General features: G+C 49.7%; 1 protein-coding gene across 18 annotated transcripts in view; it reads left to right on the top strand.

Moving 5' to 3' along the window:
• The window catches only part of FGFR2 (fibroblast growth factor receptor 2), a 102929-nt gene that overhangs the window by 19919 nt on the left and 64749 nt on the right, over positions 1–18261 (top strand). For 7 of the 18 annotated variants that reach the window (XM_047702399.1, XM_047702398.1, XM_047702396.1 and 4 more), the window contains exons 3-4: positions 7181–7447; positions 8365–8442. The exons of 5 other annotated variants lie outside the window; for them this stretch is intronic. In XM_047702399.1, coding sequence (XP_047558355.1) covers positions 7181–7447; positions 8365–8442 — 345 coding nt within the window. The remainder of the gene's footprint in view (positions 1–7180; positions 7448–8364; positions 8443–18261) is intronic. 6 more of the 18 variants (XM_047702409.1, XM_047702408.1, XM_047702404.1 and 3 more) reach the window with 1 other exon arrangement.

The raw sequence follows: 18261 nt of genomic DNA, 5'->3' as shown, positions 1-18261 counted from the left end.
TTGGTGTCCCCCCTCTCCCTTTTGGAGAACGTGATGGTTAATATCCCAGAACGTCAGGATCAAAAGGAGGAGGAGATACAGTAAGACAGGGAGCAAATATTTCCATGTTGGGTCCAAATCTTGGGGGATAGTAATGACCCCTCAGATGGGCCTTCCTTGGCACTTGGCGGTTTCTCCAGTTTGATTTTCTCATGGGCAACAGCATCATTTCTTTTCAAATTTGGAAAGCTGTTCACCATGGTTCTCAGCGATAGACCGAAATTATATGAGGGGTGTGCCTAAATATATAATTTTTAATGGTTACCATATTGGGACCATATGCCATTATCCCATCCGATCATGAGGCATGTGAGCCAGTCCAGAATTTCTGGAACAGGCGAGCTACTGTGGAAGAGGTAGCTATTAGCCGTTGTTACGGGCCCCGTGGAACCGACAAGGGGAGTTTTAAGTGCTGACGTGTGTCTATAAGACACCCCGACAACTGGTTGGAAAGAGAAATCCTCAGCCTTTCAGCCTGGTTACGTATCTGCGTTCCGTCGCTTTGACTTCTGTGTGTCCCTCGTTTTCCTGCTGGCAGCATTTCTCAAGGGAGGGAGCTTTTGTCTTTGTGCCGTGCAGCCTATTTGCCTCTCCCTCCTGCTTCTTAAAGAACAAGTAGTACCCATGCCTTATAAGGTCTCCGTTTGATGTCAGGCTTTTTGTCTTCGGCAAGTCTGATCTCGTAGCAGGGAAGCTTGGAGGATGTCTCAGCCGAAACAGCCAGGTCTGCTGCCGTCTTCACCGGCTGTGTGTCTGCAGAGCCCCCGCAGTAGGACCCACGGGGGCGGTCGTTTCTGATGTCATTGGGGGGTGGGGACCCTGGTGCCTTTATGTCTTCCCAGTGGTGAGTGTCGGTGCCAGGCGGGCCGATCTGGTGCCATCAGCCTCTGTAGGTTACAGGAAAGCGGGCTGTGATGCCCAGGTCTCCACTGTCCCGACTCCCTCCAGTCCCGCTTGTGAAAATGCTTCAGGAGTCCTGTGTGAGAAGAGGGGGTTGGTAGTCCATTCCCGTGGACAGAAAATTGGGTACCGGCCAGTTAAAACTTTGTCCCCGGACCATGGCGTGGTGGCTTCAGGCCGTCTCCAACACCAGGAGGGCAAGTCGTGGCTCACCGGAACGGACGGGATCAGCCGCCACTTACTTCCATGTGTGGCACGCACTGTGACACTGCAGTGACATTTGCAGCTTCGTTCTGTGGCTGTTTCTGTCCCGACGCTGGCAGCCGCATGGCGGTGATGTTTATTTCTCTTGTATGGGGCGGAGCGTATCTGGGAGGGCACCAGGAAACCCAGGCTGTTCTACTACTCCCGCCCCCGGGGCTGGTGCGACAGTTCCCGTGGGAGCCCCGAGCTGTGCCGAGGGGCGCGGGGTTGTCCCCGCACCCTGCCACCCGCCAGGCCTCCGCTCCAGGTCCACACCCGGGGGTTGAGAGCGGGGGATCTGTTTCCCCAGTTCTCGCTCTTTCTCCCTTTTTTTAACCCTTTGTGGAGGAATATGTTTGGGGCTTGGGTGCCCCTGACTATCTGAGAGGGAGGAGCGCAGGGGGCTGCCTTCCGGGGGCCACCCCACCGCATCCTCGAAGCTGGGGTTCCTGTTTCTTAGCCGTGATCACCTTGGCTCGTGAAAAGCCACCTGTCCCGAGGAAACCCCAGCAGAGGCTGAGTCTGTGCCGTGTGACGTCGTCGTTCTGCTGGCATAAGCCGCTTTGTTCGCCCGGAACAGTTTAAATCTGTCGTCCACGCTCTTCAAGTGATTGGATGGGGCGAGACGCGGGCTTCCCATCTGTTCTCTGTTTGCACTTGGGCGCCATTTCAAAAACCACACGGGAAAGTTTATAGGCAAACGTTATAAAAAGTGACAGTCTGAATTGCTGCTATGGCTGGTTTGGCAACATAAAGCGTTACCTGAAATAGCTTACTGTTCCAAACGCCCGCCCCGCTTCGGTTGTCCCCAGGCGGTCCTGCTGGTGACACTGGCAAGGGACCAGGAACAGGCACGGTGAAGGCGTGTAAGTCACGGCCCTTTGCTGACTTTCATGGGATGCCCCCCCCCACCCTCCCCAGGCCGCTGGGCACAGTCAGCCAGGATTTGCTTCCCTCGGCTTGTTTACGTGGAGGTCAACACCCATGGCCTGCTGCCAGTGACATCAGTGCAAGTGTCACTCCGAGGGTTCATGACCTCTGCCTCAGTTTCCTTCTCTGCCCAGATGAGGTCCCTCCGCTCCCCAGGAGTGAGGGCATGAGGCCTTTCTCAGGGCAGTGGAGGGTGGCCCACGGCGGGGATCACACAGACTACATTCAGGAAACACCGCTGCAGGCGTGCCCGCTCTTCCAGTTCCTAACCTCCCAGTGGTCACTTTATAGAGAAGCAGTGAGACCTCCTGCTGCTGGCACTTCCCAGGGTTTGGAACTTCTGGGGAGAAAGTTGAAATTCATGTGCCCAGTGTGTGTGTGCGGGTCATAGAAAGCAGCACGGTGAGCCCTCCCTGGATGCCACCTTGCCCGCCTACCTGCTTAGCGGTTTTAGGTCACAGCGACAGTGCCCAACGCTAGTGTGCGTCTCTGCTCGCTTTCTCACTTCTTTGTGAACTTACATTATGAAAGACAGGCGGGGACGTTATCTGTCTGTCTGGGGACATCCCTGAAAGAGTATTTGGTGTGATGCACAGTGGCTTCTGGAACCTTCCCCTGTTGTGATTTGGCGAGATCAGATGAGGGACAGCGTTGGACTGTGCGTCCCACGGGGATGTCAGCCCCTGCTCTGCACAAGAAAGGTCAAAAGTAAGCTGTGGCACCAGAAAAACAAAACAAAACAAAACAAAGCCCCAAATCCAGGAAATGCTAATATGACTATAAAAGGTATTGTTTAAATCTCCCTGGGAATACTTTACCCTGTGTGGACCGTGGTGTGTTAGAGAGTGGGTCGAGCTGCCGGTTGGAGTCCGGGGGAGGCCCGGGCTGTGTCCGTGGAAGCGGACCAACCTCAGGGAGGCTGCTGGGGCATCGCCCCCGCGTCATCACTGGTGTCCAAGGACTGGGGTGAGGGAGAGACCTGTGCAGCTATGGGCAGAGCACTTGGGGAGCGCATTTGCCTGGTGCGGGCAAGAAAGCCACCTGTAGGATTCGGGCACAGAAGAGAAACCCAGCCCGGGGTGGCCTCTTGGGGATGGGTGGGGACAGAGTGGCCTCCACGGAGCCAGCTGTTGGGGTTCCAGACAAAGCACCCGTGTCCTTGGCACCTTGTTCCGAGGTGTCCGATGCCCGAACCCACAGGTGGGCGGGGTTGCTCCTGGGAGCAGTGGACCGGTGCAGCATCCCTTCCCTCCCCTGCTCACCCCCCATCACAGTCCTCCTGGCGTGCACCCCGGTCTTGCTGGGCCTCACACAGCCCGGGTGAGCTTTGTGTGAACGGATCGTTCTGGTGAGGGAGGAGCACGTGCTTTCTGAATTTCCCACGCGGTAGTCACGGTCAGACTTAAAGAGTCACGTGGCTTCATCTGATGGATGGACATCATTAGTGATGTCTTTGGGGGAGTTATTTGACTATCCTTGAAGCTTATCACCTAACTGGGAGACTGGGTGACAGTTTTGACCTGGTTTTACTGGAAAGAAAAACCACTTTTAGTATAAGTCATCTTCTATGGAGATGGGAGCCCGTCCGTAAAACCGTCCGGTGTCCTGCGGAGATCCGCCAGTCCAGGTTTTGTCCGAGCATCCTCTGGCAGGAGCGGAAGGAAGGCAGCAGCAGTGCCTGTCACGGGCCCAACGAGCTACAGGTGGGACTATGGGGTTCCTGCTGGTCGGCTCACTGGGCCCTCCCAGGGGACACTGTGTTATCTGGGCCTTCTCGCTCGTCAGTGGATGAGGGGCCAGGGATGCGGAGATAAGTAGGAGCGGAGTGCACTTGGGCCTCAGGGCTCCATCCCCTTCTCGTGCAGGATGGCCCCCGTTTATCAAGCGGCCTCTGTGTGTCCGGCCCCAGACAGGACATGGTCCCTGCCCTTGAGGCCTCCTGTGCCCTGTCCCTTCTACGTCCGGTAGGTGGTTGTGTCTTTGGTCACATGGTCCAGGCCCCTGTGGTTTTGGTGAGACTTAGTGGTCCGTATTTCAGGTGAGGCAAAGGATTCTCAGTCAAAATGCGTTCCTTTAAAAACAGGCAAATCCTGACTCTCCCTTGGTCAGGGGAGAGATTTTTCTGTATCATAAGTGCAAGTATCTTGCTTATCTTTTTTATTCTTTTAAAGCAGTGTGAGTGCGCCCCCCTGCCTGCCTGTAATAGGGACATAATTCTGACCTGAGGGCCAGGGTAGAGGCAGGCTGGCTGCATGGGTCCCATGTCTCCTGAAGAGAGAGGGGAACATCGTGGTTTGGGTCCAGCTCCCCCTCTTCAGTCGTCTCTGGATGACCAGCTCTGACTCAGAGGAATATGCTCAGTGATGGGCGCATGGGGCCATGTGGGCCTCATAGATATTATTTCATGACCCGGGCTAATCCCGTGTAAATTCACTCTAACGTTGCGGGTGCTTTTCAGTAATTATTGGTCGGTTATAGGGAACCAAAGGGCACCTGATCCTTGCTCTGACCAGCTGTGGAAGGGGTGGGCCAGCGGTCCTTTGGGACACTGCGAGCCCTGAGGGGCTCTAGGCTGCCGCAAGTGGGGCAGAGTCTGAGATTTGCGGCCATACTGAAATACGTTTTTCTCCTCCTCTTCTCTCTCCTCTTGCCCACATTTTCCCTCCTTTCCCTTTTCTGCCCAGGCTTCAGAGTTCAAGGTCTTTCTCTTTGTCCTGCAGTTCAGTTGCATTAGGACTTGACCAGCCTCAGGAAGTGTGGCCCGAGGACCTCCCAGCTACGTTCCTAGCGGCATTTTTCAAAAGCCACTTTGCCCTTCACTCCCTAGGGAAGCCTTCCTCGAACAGCCCATTCAATGGGGCTTGGCAAACATTTTGTAAAGGGCAAGGCTTTGCAGGACGGAGAGCATCTGTTGGGACACGTCCGCTCTGCCATTGTAGCAGCCGCAGCCCCAGACAATACTTGAGGAAGGAGCGTGGCTGCGAGCCAGCAAAACTCTGTTTACAGTGACAGGCAATGGCTGGCTTTGGCCTGGGGGCCGCAGTCTGCCAGCTCCCGCTCTGGGACGAGTCCTCCCCCCGTCTGTGCTGGTGCTGCTGTCTTGCGGGGTTGGGCTTCCTGGCCCTTGAGACCACCTCCCATACTTTATACCTTTGGCCGATTTTCTCTTTATTGTCGGTCGCCTCCGCTGTAATTAAGGTCCCACCCATGTTGCAAGGATTTCCTTGTGCCCCGTTGCTTCCCAAGCATCCAGGCTGAAGTGTGGCCCGTGGTACGTGTTCAGCAGGTGTTGAATGAGGAAAACAGACTTACTTGGGAAATGTCATGTGCCTGCGAGTTGGGGTTTTCTGCCCTTGTTGCGGGCTATGTTTGTCCACGGTAAACTTGACTTTCATTTTCTTATACTTTGTTGCGGTTGTCCCTTTATGTCCACATCGTCTTCAGTGTCTGGGCCCGTCTCGGCATGTGTGCTTTTGGAGGTGCCCCTTTGGGGAGCCCTGGGCCTCCCATGTTGGCTGTTGATGGTGGTGCTGTGGAGAACTTCTAGAAGCAGAGGCACGCGGTCTTCCCTGTTCCTTCAACAGTGGGACTAAGGCACGAAGCGACTTTATTCCCTTGTTACATGGGAGTTTTGTCTCGACTACGCTCAGAGGGACAAAACAGCCATCTCGTGATGCCCAGATTTGGAGCCGTCCCAGAGCTGGGAAGTTTGGGTTCCCGGGCCTGGGACTCTGGGTACCATTCACAGTTCCCATTGTGAGGGATGAAAGCCCATTCATGGGTCCTCGTGGGTCCCAGCCAGCAGCTCCGGCTGCTTTCCTTATAAGCCTGTGGCTCCATCTCACCTCTCCTTGCACACGTTGTCCCGTCCCCTCTTGCCCTGCACATCTGGTGCCTGCAGTCCTGGTCAGCACGGGCCCCTTCCGTATGTATGCTTGGAGGCAGGGCAGGACACTCAAGGAGACCTGAGCCCTCCATCTAGACCTCGCTATCTCCCCAGAAGACAGGACACGGCCATGGGATCTGTGGTGCTTCCCCAGAAGTGGGCGAAGCAGGCAGGTGGACAAGAAGGGGAGATCCATGTCACCCCTGGCCTGGGGGACGGATGACAAGCTCACATCCAACAGGATGATTTGGGCCTTGAAGCATGAGTTGGGTAAATGGGGAGGTGAGGGAGGAAAGACCCCTAAACGGACATAAAGTTAGAGGCCTGAGGGGGCTGGAACCCAGGATGTGTTGGGGGAGCTGGCAGGCAGGGAGGGACCGGGCCTGCAGTGTCTGAGGATCGGGTGTGCAATGCTCAGTAGGTTCGTTTCTAGATCGATTTGAGTGCGATATGGAGACCACCTCTCGGAGGTCTGGGGGCATTTTATCTTTTCAGTGTGAAGAAAAACAGTGTGTTCCAGCTTAGCTAGCACAGAATTAGGTCTCCAGACCAGCAAAGCAATCTGAGCCTGAGAGTTTTGTAGAAGGACTCATTTGTCTCCCTTGAGTTTGAGGCATTTCATTTTAAGAAGCTCGGCTTTGTGACAATAGAGTCTAGCAAAGATAAATACAGGTGTGTGTGTGTGTGTGTGTGTGTGTGTGTACTTGGGTATGTGTGTGTAGGTATAGACGCACAGCTGTGCAGTTGCTTGCACTGCATGAAAAAAATGATAAAACACTCATCCCTACAAATGAAAAAATGCCACAGGAATAGAATTACCAGGTGTGACAGTTGCAAGCAGACTTGGGATTGGCAATCGACTGAAAAGTTTTCTTGTACGATATCGTTCCATGCTGGGTCTCGGGTGTGTGTTTACAGCCCTCCAGCTCACACAGACCCAGCGGAGCCGCTTCTGCTGGGCGCTTCCTGTGGTCCCCGTCTCAGACACTCAGTCTGCTCTATGTACGAGGCTGTCTCCTGGGTTCCCGGGCGTGGGCAGAGGTGAATGCCTGCCCGGGCCATTTGCAAACCAACAACGGCCTCTCCTGGGAATAAACGGGCCGCCACTGACCTTTGTTGGACGTTCTCTCCTTTTCCTCCTTCCCATCTGTCTCCCGTCTTCTCTCTCCTACCTTTCTGCAGAGCCGCCAACCAAATACCAAATCTCCCAACCTGAAGTTTACGTGGCCGCGCCCGGGGAGTCGCTAGAGTTGCGCTGTCCGTTGAGAGACGCCGCCACGATCAGTTGGACTAAGGATGGGGTACACTTGGGGCCCAACAATAGGACAGTGCTTACGGGGGAATACTTGCAGATAAAAGGTGCCACGCCTAGAGACTCCGGCCTCTATGCTTGCACGGCGGCTAGGCCGGTAGACAGCGAGGCTGTCTACTTCATGGTGAATGTCACAGGTGAGTTGGCCCGCGGGCCCTCCGCTCTCTCTCCTTTGTAGCTGTTTTCTGGGTCAAATCGTATTGGATGAGCGAAGTCATAGCGGGAGCCGCTAATTGGATGCCACGCACAGAGCTTTATAGTTTGCTGTTGATCTATTTCTGAAGTTCTTCCACGGGACCAGCTCGACCACAAAGGCTGGTCGTTAAAAATGACGGGATTCTCATGTGCAAAGTAACATTTCCCTTTTAAGACAGTCCGCTCTTGTAGAAGTAAAAACACATCTTCAACTCCCATTCCCTGCCAAACCACCACCCCCCCACACCGCCATACTGCTGGCATCCTTGGCATGTAGAACCCAGGATTGAAATTTGATGGGGAAGATTTCTGATTCCTTTTATTAAAATGTGAGTTTCTCTCCTTCTTGATATTTCCTCCATGCAATTAGGGGGAACCACATGGATCCCCTGTGTGGCCGAGTTTAAAGGTTTGCTTTGAGAAGTCAGTGAACGGACGGAAGGCCACACAGGGGCTAAGTTGGGCTAGGGACTAAATACAGATTCCCTTCTTGAAGGGGATCCTGAGAACTGAAAGGTGGTGTTGGGAAGACTCTTTGGATGGATCACAACACAATCAGTCAATCTGTTGGGGACCTGAATGCTGTTTGAAGCTTAAAAATCTAGCTTCAATATATATCCAGCTTGACAGCATGTTTAAATAACGTGAAAGCAGAAAGCTTTGCGAACCATAATACAGACCAACTGTCATCACGGAGAGAACATTTAAGCCATTCAAACCATCTTTGCTAAGCACGGTCTCGGAGTCTTGCGTGGGCTCCCGGGTTGAGGAAGGCCCTCTCTAGAAGGACCGAGTTGTACGTGATTACAGCCTCTTGCTTCGCACAAACACAACCATGGCTATATTCTTTTGAATACAGATGCCATCTCATCTGGAGATGACGAGGACGACACAGACGGCTCCGAGGATTTTGTCAGTGAGAACAGTAACAACAAGAGTAAGTAGTGGCCGCCTCAGAAGGTTCCGGAGTGAGCAGAGCCTGGTGGGAAGTCCGGACTCTAACCTGTCGTCTCGTCCATTCTTCCGGATGCCGTGTCTGTCCTCCAGCCCTCGCCTTTCCTCTGCTGTGTCTGCTCTCCCAACTTTCTAATTCTGAGAATAAACCGTTGTTCCTGTACACCCTTCTCTACCGTTTGTCCTTTCTTACTGTGTCAGAAAGCCGCTCTCTCTGGAAAGCCGTCACAATTTTCCTTTCCTTGAATTTCTTTTTCTCTTTGGTTTCTCACCATTTGGGGACATCACCCGAGTAGAACCGAATACTATCTTCTGGTGTCCTGTGACCGTGCGGGGCTTAACTCGGGGGTTCTCCGCTGGGGGGCTTCTCCTCCTTCTCCCTTCCCTGGGGACATTGGGCAATGTTTGGTTGTCTCAGAGGGGGAGGAGGGATGCCAGTGGCTTCCAGTGGATGGAAGCCAGGGGGCTGCTGCGGTGTCCTGGACCACCCATGACAAAGAGGGATCTGGTCCAGGATGTCAGTAGGGCTGAGGTTGGGAAACCAGGGCCTTTTTAAACATTACTGCGTGCTGAGCGGAAGTAAGGGGAGTGGTGTGCCTTACTCTGCAGACAGCGATAGAGAAGGGGACTAGCAGGTGCTATCTGCTTTGTGAAGGCGGTTACTGCTGAGCAGTGACACATGGGCGGCCTTGGTGTAGAAGCACGTGGCCTCTCTACCTCTGTCACTCGGGCAAGTAATTTACTTCTGTGCCTCAGTTTCTTCAACTATAAAATGGGAATTGCCACAGTGTCCATTGCGGTTAATGAGGATTTTGTTTGTATTTGAGTTTGTATTTGTACAGCGCTCAGAAGAGTGTGTGCGTTTGTTCAAGAAAGAAGGTAAAATAGAGCCTTCATTGTCTTTCCGATAATAGGGCTTGCGTGTTCCCAGAGTGATTTTAGACGGGTCCCTGGCATTCTCCCCTCAGGCCTTATATTCTACATTTTTCCAGAAGGATTTTCATCAGTTTCATAAATTTAAACAAGTCCTAAATAATAAGACAGTTATTAAAAGAGGCCCAGGGCTGTTTCAGGGAAGATGAGAAAATTGAAACTGTTAGGGACCCGGAAGAATGTGTTAAGTGGGGAATTGCACTTGTCCCTGAGTCTCCTAGCAGCTTAGGCAAAAAGGGAAATATTTTGGTCTGTAGTTTTCACTGTTTTGGAAAAAGGCTTAGGGTCTGGACCCCTAACATCAGCGTCATCTCTAACAACTTACCAGAAATGAAAATGGCAAGGCCCCACCCCAGACGCACTGAATTAGAAACTCCTGGAGTGATTCTCCTGTCCCGTGAAGAATGATAAGGTCTGACTTAGGGATTCCCCCATGTCGATGTGCCTTGAGCAGGAGTTTGCCGTTAGAGCTCTTGTTTATAAAACAGTGGGTGAGTGAAACTGCCTTCTGCTGTGATTGTATCAACCCTTTAACAAAGTTATTATTACCATTTAATAATAAAACTCTGGTACATCAGAAGACATCACTCATTCCCTATTATTAGTTCTTTGGCTCTACAGGGGAGGATAAAAAAGACCCTGCTTTGGAGGCCCTGCTTTGGGCAGACTCTGTGCTGGTTGCTGGCTCAGGCGGAGCATCCCCCCTGCGCCCCGCCACACCCCACAAGGTAGAGAAAGGTATTATTCTTGTGTTATTGGTTGGGAGTTAACAATTCAGCGAGCAAAAGGCGAAACCGGTTGCATGTTGAGTCACAGTCCCCAGGGCGATGAAGGGGGCGCAGTGTTGTTTATAGCCCCAAGTGGGGCCCACTCGTGGGGTACTGACACCGGCGGTGGCTGGGTTGTGTTAGCATGACTGCCAGCTGCACTGTCCCACTGAACCAAGTCTGATGTCAGGTTACCTGCAATACTTGGGATGCAGTACAATGTAACAGCAAGGTATAGGTTACGTAACAAGTAGACCGACTGAACCGACCCTCTTTCTGACGATTGGGATGGATTACCTGCCTCGGAGCTCCAGGCTCTCCTCCTGAACACTAGTCCCAACTGCCCGGTGCCTGTGCAGACGGGCCAGGGAGTGGAGTGCACTTCAGGGACGCCATGCCTTCACCCTGGGACCAGGCTTCTTTGTAATTAGCTCTCGAATGACACCAAGTCTGCCCCGCGATGGGTGCTGTGCAGTGATTAAGGGCTGGTGTTAGCTGTACCAGGGAGATAGTGCTGTCGGGAACTGCCTCTGTTTGGTGCCTGTGAAACATTAGATGCGATTTAAAGTGATAGCAGTTCTTAGCTGGCTACTTGGCCTCTGCCATCTGTTAGTGTGATTAGGCTGGTCTGATTCACAGGTGCAGCCTGGGGCAGCGGAGATTAAGCAGCTGTGGCCTGTGTGGACAGAGGAATGCCATGGCCAGGGTAATTGGCAAGGCGGGGAAGGGGATGTTGCCATTAAAACAATTTTTTGCCACCTCCAGTGTCAAATGCCTGGCCTGATTAATAGGGAAAATTGTCGAAGCACCGAATTCCATGCATTTTCAGCCACCTGGAAAACACCCGTGTGTCCAGATTGATTCCTCTGGTGCCTTCTGATTGTCTGGAAATGCCACTGGGGTGTGTTTGAAAGTTCCTCTTCAGTGAAGTTAACAAATGATGTTCTAGGGACCCTGTGCTGACAGTCACATTTCTGGGCTTGTCTCAGAGATTTTTTTTTTTTTTCCTCTCCCTTTTTTGGGGTTGGTAGTTGTTCTGCAGCCGATGGCTTGAAAAATATATTGCGGGTCCTTCCCTCCGCTGGTATGCTAGATTTTGTTTATCTAATTTGGGTGGTTAGCTGTAAGAAGGCGAGCTTATCTGCCTGGTGGAGTTCTTAACTTTGGTATGGAGTACAAAAAGCATGGTAGTCAGGTACAATGGCAAAAATAAGTTCAAAATTAAGGCAGGATTGTTGAATGTTGGCCATGAAAGTAGGTCTGATTTTTTTTTATAGGGATGTTTTGCACTATTTAGGTTGACCTTAACTCTCACAGCATCATACAGGACCCAGCTCAGCTCAACGGTGGGTTTTCCTATAGAGATTTCCTTGCTTACACAAGCCGATTGAGTGGCTCGATCTTGAAAGTTCATGTGTCCTGTTTTCTGGCATCATGGGCGGTATCGCATCGTGTCTCAGACCCGCCTTTCCTGCTGGACCACTTTGGGAGGCAAGGACTAGCCTGGATGTTCAGGGAATAGTTTGTGAAATTACAGCCCTCACATACATCTTTTACGGGTCTCGTTACAAGTGGTAATGTTCAGGTCTGGTCTGTGCCTTAAGAGAATAAGCTGATGTTTTCCAAAGTATATCCCTTTGGAACCCTAGTCCAGAATAATTCTGTGCCAAGGAGGAGTTGTATTTTGAAATGAATTTGAGAAATACCTCCTCCTATGACCCTTTCTCATAGACTTAAAGCGTCCATCCGTAAGCATAATACAAACTCTGCAGCATTCAGTGATAAAACATCTGTTTAATTTTGGCTTTTCCCAGGGTTTTCCAAACTTACTGACCATACGACCCTTTTTAAAATCCAGCATTTATTCGCATCCTGTTGCCCACGCTTTGAACATCCCTGCAATGGGCTGATCTGGTTGACCTGACTTTTGTCTTGCCTTTTAAGTCAAGTCCTTCCATCACTGATGGGAAGGGCATTCTCAGGTCAGATTTTAGCAGCTGACTAGCTGATGACCTCACACTTTACCATCCCTAGGCGTTTCCCCGAGCGGAGCAATCCTGTGATGTCATTACAAGCTTGGCTGCCAGGAAATAAGGCTGCTTACGTATGCCCTGTAGTGAAACAGACTTTCTCGCTCTGAAAGTTGCAATTTCAAATACTGATTTTTGAAATGGATCCAGGTTGAGGGTTTTGAAAGGTTCAGAGTTTCTACTTCAGCAGGGAAAGCATAACTTAATTAGTCCTTGCCTCCCCTAGGTGCAGGTATCTTAATGGGTTATCTGGCAGCTAATAAGTAGACGTGCATGTCCATTTTATTTTTCTCGAGTGATTTTTATTACCTCAAGCGGGTGTTTAAGTGATGAATGTTTCTGAAGAGCTAGAGACTTAGTTCTTGGGAAGATCAGGATTGACAAAGTTCAGGTTAACTGCTGAACTAGAGAGAATTGATGTGAGGCAGCTCTATCAAGATTTTTGCTCCTGGAGTGGCTTTTTCTCTGGAGTGCAGAGAGACACAAGGCAATTTTCTTTCTTTCTTTCTTTCTTTTTCTTTCTTTCTTTCTTTCTTTCTTTCTTTCTTTCTTTCTTTCTTTCTTTCTTAAGACTTTATTTATTTATTTGACAGAGATCACAAGTAGGTAGAGAGGCAGGGAGAGGGCAGGGGTGGGAAGCAGCCTCCCCACTGAGCAGAGAGCCCAATGGGGGACTCGATCCCAGGACCCTAAGATCATGACCTGAGCCAAAGGCAGAGGCTTTAACCCACTGCGTCACCCAGGCGCCCTGACAAGGCAGTTTCCTATTTTGGTTTCATTCCTGTTGAGACCCGCAGGTACTCATACTCTGTGTCAGGGAGAAAGGCAATGTTTTTGGAACTAGCCAGGGAAAATGAAGGAACTTGGCCTGAGATTCCATACTCCTTTTGTGGTTAACCTGCTGATAATTAACAGTTCACCGTCACCTTTGGTCTAACTGAGATTTTTACTTGGTAGAGATTATATCTAAGTTGGTAAATGTTGTGTTGCAGTTTCCAGGAATTGAAAATAATAGTAATAATAATAATAATACCCAGAGCACACAGCCTTCCTGAATTTTTTAACATTCTTTCATAATGAAAACCTCACCCTAAATTGGTTTGGGTGTTTTATCACAAAAGCCAGGGATAGTGTTCTGTTTCGGAAGGTTGGGTTAAATTATCTCTTTCTTGGCCTCCCCTGTGTTCAACCAGCACAACCAGTAAGTGGAGGTTTTCTTTTGAAGGCAGATTCTAGGAACTCCCATGGGGCAGCTGGTCTCCCAGTAGACTCAGGCATTTCAAAGGAGGGTCACTTGCCTGGCTCGTTTTAATGTGTTTCTTATCAAATGCCTCACTGGTCAGCAAGTTGTTGTTTTTAATGAGATTCTCAAATAAAGCCCGCCAACCCCATAACCACGCGCTCACTTATGTCTCTGCATTTTGTTATATTTGTTTTCTCTGAGTTTATTCAAAACTGAAAACAGATGAACCTCAGTCTACTGGGAGGACGGGGTTGGAGCTCAGAGACATCCTCCCACCCCCACCCCAGTCAGGGTCAAAGCATTCAAATGTCCTGATTAGTGATATTTTTAAAGGCCCTAATTATAGACTTAAGACAGAGGCCTTAGTGGGGCTTTAGGGAGTTTGTGAGACTTAATCTAGGAGCTGAAACAGGCTGTGTTTTTTTATTTTTGCATCAATAAAAATACAGTTGGCAGTCATCAGTGTCCACAGCTCACATAAATCTTGAACTTTTGACTTAATTACCATGGGAGAGTTCAAAGGGCAGCCTGGAGAGGTTGAAAGAGCATTGCCCAGGGAGCTGGAGGCCTGGGTCTTGCCTCAGCCCGGCCTTGGCCATGCAACCTAGATCGGATCACTTGACCTTTCTGGTGACATTGATCAGATCTGCCGTTGGACCAGATGGTCACTGAGGCCTATTGGTACAGTGGTAATATGACTCCATGTTTTTCCTTTAAACTGCTGGACTGTATTCTCTTTTTGATTTCAGAAAGAGAGGAGACCATAAAGCGTAGATGTCCATGTTGGCATACATACTGGGGCATGTAAGGGCTTCTTTGGGAGCAGCCCATGTTTTCAATGGCACAGTCAAAAGAAACCCTCTAATCCTACCATGTGTTGACATGATCGATATCTGCCTGGAATACCTGCACAGAATGTTAGGACGGGGAGGGACCTTACCAGAACATTCAGTTCAGCTCCTTCATTTTATAGCTCAAGCTTTTAGCAGTTGTCCATCTTGTACATTTATCCATCTGTCTGTCAGTCCGTCCTTCCGTCCATCCATCCATCTCTCTGTCCATTCAATAAACACTTGAGTGCCTACTCTATGCGCTGAAGACGACTCAGGCTGGACCCCCCCCCAGGTGCTGTACTCTGACTGGTCAGCAGACACCGAAGGGGATACATTTCACAATGGAGCCATCCTGGTGATGGAAACACGTACATGACAGAGAGGAGGCCCAGCGAAGGGTATGATGGATCTTCAGTGCTGGATGGAGGTGGTAGGTGGAAGGAACGTTGAAGGAAGTTTCTGCGGGATTCTACATCTCTGTTTAACCAGCACATCTTAAGAGGATACTGCCCTATTAAAGTAAAATTCTATTAGCATTTTCACTAATACCCAATAACTGTTTCAGGGTGGAAAATGATATTGAGGATTGGTATCGTATTCCTTGATGGAATGCCAAGCCTTGATTCCTTTACTTATTTTTTTCCATGGGTTTCACTCTTCCTTTAAGCTCATTGTTCGTATTTCGTGACTAAGAGAGCATCATTCTTTTGCTACATGTTACATCAGAAGATCTGAGAATGTCAGAGCAGAAGGGACCCACCTGTCCTATAGGTCAACTTATTTACCTCTGATTTAGTAGAATTTGTTTCTCTGTGCCATCCGAGATTTATATCACCATTCCTTTTCTATGGATTGACTTTAAACTCACTCCTACACAAGTTTCATCTTTTATAAAATTGTTGAGGAGATGTTTGCACTGAACACCTACTGCATGCAAGGGCCATCTCGCTTTTGTGAACTGTTAATTTCTTCAGTGAGTTCCTTCTGCAAATGAGGGTTAACACTGTTCACCAGCCATGGTTTGAAAAAAGGAGCCTGGTCCTGGTCTCTCACCAGCTGCATTGTTGTTCTTGGGGTGTGTGTGTGTTGGGGGGAGGTGGGAGGAGGTGGCTAGCATTTCCACGTATCCAGACTGCAAAAATGGCAGGAAACATCGAATACAAAGTTCGCGGAGGACACGAGGCCGCTGATGAAGAAAGCGCAGTGAGGGGGCACCTGGGTGGCTCAGTGGGTTAAGCCGCTGCCTTCGGCTCAGGTCATGATCCCAGGTCCTGGGTTCGAGCCCCGCATCGGGCTTTCTGCTCAGCAGGGAGCCTGCTTCCTCCTCTCTCTCTGCCTGCCTCTCTGCTTACTTGTGATTTCTCTCTGTCAAATAAATAAAATCTTTAAAAAAAAAAAAAAAAGAAGAAAGCGCAGTGAGGGCTAATTCTACAGTCTCAGTATTTTTCTAGACCTTCCAGGTTCTTCAGTCTCCACATAAAACTAGTTTATTTCAGGAGGAACCATTATAAAATAATAACTCCTCCTCTCCAGCATCATGCTCATTAAAAAAATTTTTTTAATGCGTGAGCTCAAAATCTTAGAGGAAAGCCTTGTCACAGAAGCGTGTTGTCCTGTGTGATGTGAGTGGGACTGGGCAGAGCGTTGGGGTGGCCCAGCACTGCCCCCACAGAGAACCCGGAAAACTTGGCTCGATGGCTTTTCCATCAAGTCACGGTTTTCGGGCATTTGGGAAAAGAGTGTTGCCGATGGAGGTTTCCAGCCCGAGCCGTGTAGGTGATGGGTGTCTACTCGGCTGATTAGATCTTACAGTGCCCTGCCCACCTGGCATCTCTGTGACTTCAGGTGACAAACCGGGTGCCCCTGGGCTTCGTGGCCGTGCGTTTCTTTTGCACGAGCAGATTTTATAGGTGCCGTTTTAACGATTGAAATTTTACCCCAGGGAAGTGGCTTCCTGCCAGAAATTCCAGCAAAATTCTTTGCACTCTTGTCCTTAAATCATTCCTTAGGTGCCAAGACAAAGGTGCTGGCTGCCAGGGTGCTGTTGCCACAGGCCAGGCCCGTACGGGCTCCTGTGGTCTGGGGCGAGTCCTGTGTGGGTTCTTGCCTCCCGGACAGCTTTGCTCCGTGAGAGGGGAACGCAGCAACGTTCCCAGGTCCTTCCACTAAATCCTACTTTTTAGCATTTTAGGGAACATAAAAATCCTGCCTCATGGAATTGAAACACATATCTGTTGGTTCCTTTTATATGAAAAAAAAAAAAAAAAAAAAAGACATTCCAGAGGACCAGCTCAGCCCTAATTGATGCTATCTCAAAGAGTTACTACATTAATATTTAGCTAATTCATATGAATAGGCCATTGTGTTTACTTAAACAAATGACACGAGTATGGACACCTGACAGCATGAGGTATGCTTTTCATTTAGGTCAGATTTATAAAAGTCTTTGTGTAGTGACAAAGCTCATTATTTATTTTGTGCTCTTAATGGTTTCTTTTTAGTGGCTGTGGCTGTGGTTGGATTTTTCTAAGTAGAAGCTTTTAAAATGAAAGATTATTGAAATTGTTCCAGTAGATGCCAGGCCCTGGGAGTCTTATGACGAATAGCAATCGAGCAGTCCGTGGTGAGCCCTCAGAAGAATGGGTGTGTTTATGGGCATTTGACACCCAGAGCCAAATGGTTACCAAGTTGCCTACTCATTGCAGATAAAACTGGTTTCAAGAGGAATGTGCACAGCCCCGTTGGTATTCCCTTGGCTCTCCCCCTGCCCCTGCTCTGGTCTTTCTTTCTCTGGCACACAGGACCGACCACCTCGGCTCTGCCTTGCCTGCACGGTCTTGGCATCGTGTAGACACCATCCACATCGACGCTGATGCTTAGATAAACAAGGATAAAGAAGATTCGGCATGCCCTTGTTAAGAAATCTCAACTCCACCTTTTATAGTCAGGTTTTAAGAGCAAGGGTGAGGCAAACAGGGGTAGGTGTTTTGAATGCACTTTTTCCCATTCCTCAGTCTGCCATGGGAGTCTGGCTGTTAAGGGAAGGGGATTGTTACCCCCTCCCGGGAGCAGGCTGTGCCATCCACAGAATAGAGGAGACTTGTAAATCCGCATCAGAGACAAAAACCCTGCCTGGACCCGTTTGTTTCTGGTTTGTGAAATGTGTGTGCTGCTGATCAGGCTAACTAACCTTCATCAGCAGTAAACACGTTATGAATCAGGCTTCTAGCATTTCAGTGTTCTAGAATGTTCTAGAATGTACAAGGCTCCCTGTTGATGGATGCTTTAGGGAAATTTCGGCTACCAGTTTGCTAAGACAGAAACACAAATGTGAAAAGTTGAGTAGCTACACGAGATTTCAGTGGAACTTTTGGGCCGTCATAGAGAAGGCAACGAGCGTGCCTCTGGAAAGGGCTGGCTGTCCTGGACTCCGGTCTTGAATATCGGAGTGGCCGAAAGTATGGATTCTGACCCCTTGGAGAAGCTGGTTCTTACCAGCCTTGGAGAGTAGGGGCAAAGACAGTGGGCTCAGGAATCAGAGTGCCTTGGCTCAAACCTGCCTGCACCTCTTCCTAACTTTGTAGCTTCTCTGTGCCTCAGTTTCCCTGTCTGTGCACAAGGATTATAATAACGCCTTTCTTATCAGATTGGTGTCAGGATTAATATGCTAAACATGTAAGAGTTTTTAGAGCTCTGTTTGGCAAATAAGAGGCCCTCAGTCAGCAGTGCTGACTGTTGGCAGGCATGAGGAACTTACGGTGGTATTCTGGGTCGATGCTGCAGTCCTTACTTAGATAAAATGTCCTTCGTTTGGGAATTTAAAAAGTTATCTTGTGAGTTTAAAGAATCACTTGTATCCATGACTTTGCAGGTCATTTAGAGGGCTCACCTTCATAGAACATGTAATCAATAGCCTCCTGTTAAGATTTTCCTGTTTAGAGACGGTGGTAGAATTATGGCATTCACAACCACTGAAAAATCATTGCTCATTTTAAA

This window comes from Lutra lutra, chromosome 14 (assembly GCF_902655055.1).
Source record: "Lutra lutra chromosome 14, mLutLut1.2, whole genome shotgun sequence".
Taxonomy (NCBI): domain Eukaryota; kingdom Metazoa; phylum Chordata; class Mammalia; order Carnivora; family Mustelidae; genus Lutra; species Lutra lutra.
The sequence above is the reverse complement of the archived record's forward strand: the minus strand, read 5'-3'. Positions and strand labels throughout refer to the sequence as shown.